Raw genomic sequence first — 9017 nt, 5'->3', positions numbered from 1 at the left:
TGAGGAATCCAGTTGTTCTGCCTCCTTACCAGCACCTGGTGTTTCCTGGTTGTTGTTATTGTTGTTCTTTTTCCATCTTAACAGAAGTATTGGGGTATCACTTCAACGATTTCATTTGCATTTTCTCAATGACATCTTTTTATATGATCATTTGCCATCCACATATCTTCTTTGTTCATGTCTGTTCACATATTTGCTGTTTGAATGTTTTAATTGATTTCTAAAAAGTCTTTATATGTATATGCCAGGTAAAAGTTTTCTGTCAGATTGGCAAATATTTTCTTTCAGCTCATTGCTTTTCATTCAGTTATTTAATGGTATATTTCTCAGAGAAAACATGTTTTTCCCTTTTTGATAAAGTTATTGTATTAGTTTATTCTCTTGCTATAGAGACATACCTGAGACTGGGTAATTTATGAAGAAAAGAGGCTGAATTGACTCAGAATTTAGCAGGCTATACAGGAAGCATGGCTGGAGAGACCTTAGGAAACTTATAATCATGGTAGAAGGTGAAGGGGAAGCAAGCACATCTTACCATGGTGGAGCAGGAGAGAGAGAGAGAAAGAGAGAGAGAGAGAGAGTGCAAAGGGGAAGTGCTACACCAGATCAAACAACCAGATCTTGTGAGGACTCTACCATGTGACAGCACTGGGGGATGATGCTAAACCATTAGATACAACCACCATGATCCACTCACCTCCAACCAGGTCCCTCCTCCAACACTAGAAATTACAATTTGACATGAGATTTGGATGGGGAGACAGAATCCATCTTGTTTTGCCCCAGACCCCTCCCAAATCTCATGTCTTTCTCACATTGAAAAATACAATCATCCCATCTCAATAGTCCCCCAAAGTCTTAACTCATTCCAGCATTAACATTAAAGTCCAAGTCCAAAGTCTCATCTGAGAGAAGGCAAGTCTCTTCCACCTATGAGCCTGTAAAATCAAAACCAAGTTAATTACCTTCAAGATACAATGGGGATAAAGGCATTGGGTACATGCTCCCATTCCAAAAAGAAGAAATTTGTCAAAACAAAGGGGTTACAGGCCCCATGCAAGTCCAAAACCCAGAAGGGCAGTCATTAAATCTTAAACCTTTGAAATAATCTCATTTGACTCCATGTCTCACATCTAGGACACACTGATGGAAAAGGTGGGCTCCCAAGGCTTTGGGCAGCTCCACCCCTGTGACTTTGCAGGGTACAGCCCCATGACTGCTTTCACAGGCTGGCATTGAATGCCTGTGGCTTTTCCAGGTTCACAGAGCACGCCGTCAGTGGATCTACTACTCTGGAGGCTGGAGGACAGTGGCTCTTTTCTCACAGCTCCACTAGGCAGTGACCCAGTGGAGATTCTGTGTCAGGGCTCCAACCCCAGATTTCCCCTTCACATTGCCCTAATAGAGGTCCTTCATGACGGATCCAACCCTGCAGCATACTTCTGCCTGAACATCCAGGCATTTCCATACATCTTCTGAAATCTAGGCAGAGCCTCCCAAGCCTCAACTCTTACCCTCAGCGCATCTCCAGGCTTAACACCACATGGAAGCCACGGAGGCTTGATGCCACCAAGGCTTGAAGCTTGTACCCTCATGTTAGTCTTAGATTGTAGTATCCTGCAGGTAAATACTCAGAACAACTTCCATAACTTGAATATTTACTCCTTCCCCCACCCCACATACTGGTAGAATTCATGTTGGGATACTACATTTACTATGAACATACACCCCTGATTTGAAACAAGACTAAGATACACGGTAAAGAATGTTTATTCACTAAAGTTTTGACAGACTGAAGGCCATTATTTCAGATTGGAAATAGGAAATTTAAAAGAACTACATGGACATTGGGTAAAAGAACATGGGTTGAAATTTGCCTGGCAGTAGCCCAAAGGTAAATGGTCTTCAAGGTGCATATGAAGGAACTGTAGGAGGGAAATGGGATAATTCACATCCCCACCAATAAACAAATGTAGCCACACTAGCTTGGGGGATTTGAGGTGAGACATCGAAAATACTAAGTCATGGTGAGGGCTGGAGGACAAAAGAGTGAATCACTTAATAGGAATGACTGTGGGGAAGGGCTTGAAGGAATCATCCTCTTGCTTCCATGTGAACCATGAACATTAAACATGGAGAAATGAGGAGCGGCAGCAGATCGGTTTGGGATGCATCTTCAGGGGATGCTGAAACAACAACAGCATTTGGTTTGCTCTACACCCCTGTCACCCCTCGCCCGCAAGCCCAGGGAGTTGTCAGCAGTGGTGATTTGTGATGTCTAAGACACCCTAGGGCTGCCATTGGCTGGGACACTGCCTGTATGATCAAACAAAGCTCAAGGGTGTGGCTTTGCCTTGTCACCAGGAGGGTATACATAGGGAGGGCAAGAGCTCTGGGCCACTGGGAAGATTCAAAAGCTACAAAAGCCTCATTATGGATAGTAAACCTCCCAGCACCAATGGGGAGAAGAGGAAGAGCCCCTGCGAGTCCGACGATGAAAATGATGAGGTAAGATTGTTAGGTTTTGAAGCGAAGGCGAGGGTGAAAGAAAGACACACAGAGGGGGGCAGCTCAAACAGCAACACGGGAATATCGCAGACAATTGTGGAAGTGGGGGACCCGCTTAATGCCAGAGCCCACCGCCGCTTACAGGCTGGGGTGCTTATAGGTATGGGTGGGAGGGCCCTGGGCAGGATGGCTTGCTGCCCGGCAGGATATTGATAAGATGTTCTTATGATCAGGTGGTTTGGCCCTTTTTCTGGTGGAATATCATTGTGGTGTTCCTTAGAACTTTGCCAAGCAAGATATGATAGGGATGTTTCTTTAGTTGGGCCTCTGTCCGCCTTGTGGACAGGTGGTTAGGCAGGATGTTTCTCATGGCCTGAACCCCCATGGGATGTTTCACTTTGACCAAGGTCTGCAAAATAGCAAAGAACTTACAAAATTGTGCAGTTTGGACTAACAGATGACCCTACCCATGCTCCTCTTCTTCTTCCCCATAGATCCCTACTGTGTGATTACCTCGTTCTCTTCTCTAGATCAAACCCCTTCCTCAACCTGCATTCCTTCTTCTCATGAAGCCCCCCTTGCTATCCAGTCTCTATCCTATTCACCCAAAATAATGTCTTTCTGGCCTCTCCCTGTTTTCTTAACAGATGCAGGAGACACCAAACAGGGACTCAGCCCCCAAACCGACTTTGAAAAAGATGAAAACATCTGAATACTCAACACTATTAGTGGTTCGCTACAGGAAGGTGAAGAAAATATATTCAAATCGACGGGAGAAGGATCAATCCCCGGAGCACTCCATCAATCCCGCGCAAGAGGAGGAGGACAAAGTACTAGAAATATCAGCTGAAACATCTGCCAAGGAGGAAGAAGACCCATAAGCATCTGAAAGATGATCTTCACAGGCTGGGGAGAACTGGCAAAACGTGGAGAGACCAAATTGGACAAATCCTCACCACCAACGGTGATGATTACAATAAAATCAAGTTTGAGAAGCTGATGGCTGTGTATATCTCTGCCTGTTTTCTGATGGTGGGGGGGAAGGGAAGGGAAGAGGTAGGCATTTGAGAAGGGAGGGATATGAGGTCCTGTAGGGTTGGTGGGCAGACCCACAGGTTGACAGTAAGCCAGACATTGTAAATAAGGCCTGGGGGAAGACTGATTCCTAAAGAAAATTTTCTTCTTAAAATTTTATCTCACAGGAAGTGGAGATGTGTATATGTTCATGCAACTGTACCCGGCAGCACATAGTTCTGCTGAATGTACATATCAAAGGTATTCCCATCCCCTTTCCATTTGATATTTTCCTAGGTTAGAAATATGTGCTTTATAAAGAGTAAATGTTCTGTAAAACACAAAGCACAATACAGACATACACAGACATCTCTGCTCACTCTCTCTAGAGGGATACAATTAAAAACATTGGTTATAGGGCTGGGCACAGTGGCTTGTGCCTGTAATCCCAGCACTTTGGGAGGCTGAGGCAGGTGGATCACCTGAGGTTTGTGAGGTTTTCAAAGAAAGATCTTGATCAAAACAGGGAATGTGAAAGCTGACTGTGCGAATGAACCAGCTTCTCCAGTGCCAATGAGCCTCATTTCAAAGCAGTGGAGACAATTAGAAAATTGTACTGTTACTATAAAAGAATAACAAAAGGGGGAAACTATAAGTGTAACTAAACAGAAAATTGAGATTTTCCTGTTGCCAAAAGAGCAAGAAGAGACCTTCCCCATTTCACTTTCCTCAGAGCAGTTCCTTGAGAAAATTTGTATTTATAAACTCTTCCTTTGATATGTAAGCCTCTGTCCACCCTAGAACCCAGGAATATCTTGAACTTGAACTCCAGGCCTCAAGTGATCCTCCAGCCTCAGCCTCCCAAACTGTTGGGATTACAGGCATGAGCCACCACGCCCGTCCCCTGGAAATGTCTTTCTTCAGGGCCTTGGAGCCATCTTTGAAATGTGAACGTCTAGAAAGATGATGTCCTTGTCTCCCTGTCACCAGGGGAGTTTAGCCTAGGTGACTTACTCTAAGCTGTAAGCACCTGGTTGTCATAGAGATAGGAGTTTTATTTTTCCTTCAGATAAAGGCAATTAATTAACACAGATGGGTACTGCAATTACTTGGTGAACTTAGGACTTCTGTGAGAGTATTCAGTTTTCACCCTTGGCTGCTGCTGTACAACCAGGCAAAGTAGCTACATACCTGGACTTTCTGACTTCTGCTACCACTTTTGTTTGTTTGTTTGTTTGTTTTTGAGATGGAGTCTTGCTTTGTCGCCCAGGCTGAAGCACAGTGGTGCGATCTCAGCTCACTGCAAACTCTGCCTCCTGGGGTCAGGTGATTCTCCTACCTCAGCCTCCCGAGTAGCTGGGATTACAGAAATGCACCACCATGCCTGACTAATTGTTGTATATTTGCTAGAGACGGGGTTTCACCATGCTGGTCAGGCTGGTCTCAAACTCCTGACCTCATGATCCGCCTGTCTCGGCCTCCCAAATTGCTGGGATTACAGACGTGAGGCACCATGCTTGGCCTCTGCTACCACTTTTGGATTGTATGAAACACTACACTTCAAAGTGTGGGATCTGGCTTCCCAGACAGCTGCCAAAGGGGCAGATGGTGCAATCTAGAAGTGTGGGGGAGTTCGTGCCTGTGGGGTAAATTTTGTTTGACCAATAAGAAAAGGAACCAGGAGTGAGAGTCAGGTACGTAAATTGCCTCTCCTCTCCTCTCCTCTCCTCTCCTCTTCCTCTGCACGGTTCCAGCCATGGTTTCTCAGTATAGTCTGCCTAGATGTGTCCTGCATGGCCCAAAGCCTGTCTCCTTGTGAACCTGAGCTAAAACAATGGGCATTCAAACACCCGAAGACAGTGGTAAGTGTTGTGGAGGACCCAGATCTGGGCAGAGGAAAATTATCCCAATAAGGAAATGGACAATTAGGATTTGGAGTAGGGGGAAGGACTAGAAGAACCAGTAGTAATATAGCTTACGGGTACTATTTTTGGAGAAAAAAGCAGTTCTGTTGATTTTTGCAGTGAACTGCTTAGCTCTGTAAAATATATACTTCTTTCTTTCCATCAGTCTCTCCTGTGAAATCTTCCATAAAGTATCCTTTTATAACTATCTATTGCCTGTGATGTGAATTTTCTTCTTTTCTTTTTCTTTTCTTTTTTTTTTTTTTTTAGAGATAGAATTGCTGTCGCCCAGGCTGGAGTGCAGTGGGGCGATCTTGGCTCACTGCAATCTCCACCTCCTCAGTTCAAGTGATCCTCCTGCGTCAGCTGCCCTAGTAGCTGGGACTACAGGCGCGCGCCAACAACACATGGCTAATTGTTTTTTGTTTTGTTTTGTTTTTTGTACTTTTAGTAGAGATGGGGCTTCACCATCTTGGCCAGGCTGGTCTCAAACTCCTGACCTCAGGTGCTCCACCCTCCTCAGTCTCCCAAACTGCTGGAATTACTGGCGTGAGCCACCGCGCCCAGCCTGTCAGTTTTCTTTTGGAGAATGAAACAGATTGAGTCTTGTGCCAAAATGCAGGGGAAGCTGCACCCAGACAGGTAACAAAATATTACATACAGTAATAGATAGGTTTTCTACATACCAATAATAACCATTTAGAAAACCAAATTGAGAGAAATTACACGTATATAGTGAGAAAAGTACAAAAAATATCTAAAACCAGATGATTGGAGCAAGATGGCAGATAGATCCCGTGCTCCAGTCAACATTCCATCGAACTGGGAAGAAAATGGTTTCAAGGGTCAACTCTTAACAGTAGAGGAAAATAGGAAAGCGTGTCAGCGGTCCACCAGAAATATTGAAGCATTCCTGGGAGATAGAGTAGATGGGATCAGACTGACAGAGAAACCCAAGGAGACAAGACCACAGCTCAAATCACTGTAGGTGAGAGATGCTGTTTGTTTTTTGAGACGGAGACTTACTCTGTCGCCCAGGCTGGAGTGCAGTGGCGTGATCTCGGCTCACTGCAACCTCTGCCTCCCAGGTTCAAGAGATTTTACTGCCTCAGGCTCCCGAGCAGCTGTGACTACAGGTGCGTGCCACCATGACCGGGTAATTTTTTTTTTTTTTTTGAGACAGAGTCTCACTCCGTTGCCCAGGCTGGAGTGCAGTGGCACGATCACTGCTCACTGCAAGCTCTGCCTCCCGGGTTCACGCCATTCTCCTGCCTCAGCCTTCTGAGTAGCTGGGACTACAGGCACCCGCCACCACTCCCAGCTAATTTTTTGTATTTTTTGGTAGAGATGGGGTTTCACCGTGTTAGCCAGGATGGTCTCAATCTCCTGACCACGTGATCCGCCCGCCTTGGCCTCCCAAAGTGCTGGGATTACATGCGTGAGCCACTGCGCCCGGCCAATTGTTCATTTTTATTACTGAGTAGTATTCCATGGTATGGATGTACCACAGTTCTACCATTCGCTTATTGTAGGACATATTGATTATTTCCAGCTTTTGGCTATTACAAGTAAAGCTGCCATGAACAATTGCGAACAAGTTTCTGGATGGGCATACATTTTAACTTCTCTGAAGTGTAATTGTTGAATTGTGTGGTCATTGCACGTTTAGTTTTATAAGAAACTACCAAACTGCTTTCCAGAGTGGCTGTAAGATTTTACCTTCCCAGCAGCACTTAATGAGGTGTCCAGTTTCTCTGCATCCTTGTCACCATTTGGTGTTGTCACTATGTCTTTTATTTTAGCTATTTTAATAAGTGTGTAGTGATACCTCATCGTGGTGTTATTTTGCATCTAGTGAAGCAAATGAGTGTTGAACATCTTTTCATGTGCTTATTTGCTTATTTCCTCTTCAGTGAAATGTATGTTCTTATCTTTTCATAATTTTCTAATTGGATTATTTGTTTTTTTTACCATTGAGTTATTATTATTATTATTATTTTTAAGGCAGAGTCTCTCTCTGTTACCCAGGCTGGAGTGCAGTGGCATGATCTTGGCTCACTCCAACCTCTGCCTTCCAGGTTCAAGCGATTCTTGTGCCTCAGCCTCCCTCGTATCTGGGATTACCGGCATGCATCAACATGCCTGTCTAACTTTTGTATTTTTAGTAGAGATGGGTTTTTGCCATGTTGCCCAGGCTGGTCTCAAACTCCTGGCCTCAAGGGATCTGCCCTCCATCCACCTCGACCTTTCAAAGTGCTGGGATTACACGACTGAGCCACCACGCCCAGCCTACGGTTGAGTTTTGAGAGTACTATACATACCCATTATATATTCTGGATGTGAGTCCTTTCTTGGATATGTGGTTTGCAAACACTTTCTCCCAGTCCACCCTTTGTTTTTTCATCCTTTTAACAGGGTTTCTTGCAGAGCAAAAGTTTTAAATTGGATGAAATCTAATTTACTTTTTTTCCTTACGGATTATGCTTTTTGAACTGTTCACTATGCCCTAGATCTCAGACGTTTCTCCTGTGTTTTCTTGTAAAAGCTTTTTTTTTTTTTAGTTTTATGTTTCAGATTTAAATATATGATCCACTTGAGTTACTTTTTTGTATAAAGTTATGAAGATTAGTTCTTTTTTTTTTTTTAGCCTATGGATATGCGACTGCTCCAGCACTATTTGTTAAACAGACGATCCTTCCTTCTTTTTGTCTCTTTGTAAAAAATCAGTGTGTGGCTACTCCTAGGTTCTCTGTTTTGTTCCAGTGATCTATGTGCCTATTCTTCTCCCAATACTACACAGTCTTAATTCCTGTAGCTACATAAGAAGTATTGAAATATGGTAGAGCCATTCCTCCTACCTTATTCTTCTTTTTCAAAAATTGTCTTAGCTATATAAATTTTTTTTTGATATGGAGTCTCACTTGTGTCACCCAAGCTGGAGGGCAGTGGGGTGATCTCGGCTCACTGCAACCTCTGCCTCCCGGGTTCAAGGGATTCTCCTGTCTCAGCTTCCTGAATAGCTGGGATTACAGGCGTGCACCTCCACACCCAGCTAATTTTTGTATTTTTAGTAGAGACGGGGTTTCGCCATGCTGGCAAGGCTGGTCTCGAACTCCTGACTTCAAGCGATCCGCCCGTCTCTGCCTCCCAAAGTGCTGGGATTACAGGCGTGAACCACCGTGCCCAGTCCAGCGTTGTCTTAGCTATTGACAATTTGTTACAGCAACAATAAAAAATGAATACATATAGAAACAGATTAGTGAAAAAAAAAACAGAAAGTCAAGAAACAGACTAAGTTATGTGTAAAATTCAGCATGCATTTCCAAACACTGGGCAAAAGATGGGTTGTATAATAAATGATTGCTTGACAAGTGTCTATCCATTTGAAAAAATAAAGATGAAAATACTTACTTTAAACCACATAAAATAATAAATTCTAAAATTCAGTGACCTAAATGTGAAAACGTGAAGTCATAAAGAACTAGATGACAATTTAGGAAAATACTACAGTGTAAGACATCTTGAGTTGGCATAGGCACTTCCTGACATTACACCAAGGCTATGAACAATGAATCTGACATACTTAAAGAT

The 9017-nt window shown here is 43.7% G+C and overlaps 1 protein-coding gene across 1 annotated transcript; it reads left to right on the top strand.

Annotated features, from left to right (window-relative positions):
• The first annotated feature begins 2389 nt into the window (after positions 1–2389).
• On the top strand, positions 2390–3434 carry LOC116811063 (sperm protein associated with the nucleus on the X chromosome N1-like). The gene is made up of 2 exons (XM_032756186.2): positions 2390–2508; positions 3156–3434. Exons 1-2 carry the CDS (start codon positions 2434–2436, stop codon positions 3387–3389), a joined length of 309 nt encoding a protein of 102 aa, XP_032612077.1. The 5' UTR covers positions 2390–2433; the 3' UTR covers positions 3390–3434.
• The last annotated feature ends 5583 nt before the right edge of the window (positions 3435–9017 follow it).

This window comes from Hylobates moloch, unplaced genomic scaffold (assembly GCF_009828535.3).
Source record: "Hylobates moloch isolate HMO894 unplaced genomic scaffold, HMol_V3 SCAFFOLD_7, whole genome shotgun sequence".
Taxonomy (NCBI): Eukaryota; Metazoa; Chordata; class Mammalia; order Primates; family Hylobatidae; genus Hylobates; species Hylobates moloch.
This window is presented reverse-complemented; position numbering and strand designations above follow the sequence as displayed.

Excerpts from the sequence above, each read along its gene's own strand:
- LOC116811063 (XM_032756186.2), top strand. The coding sequence starts at position 2,434 with ATGGATAGTAAACCTCCCAGCACCAATGGGGAGAAGAGGAAGAGCCCC. Across the intron at positions 2,509-3,155 it reads CCGACGATGAAAATGATGAG|ATGCAGGAGACACCAAACAG; the intron begins GTAAGATTGTTA and ends TTTTCTTAACAG.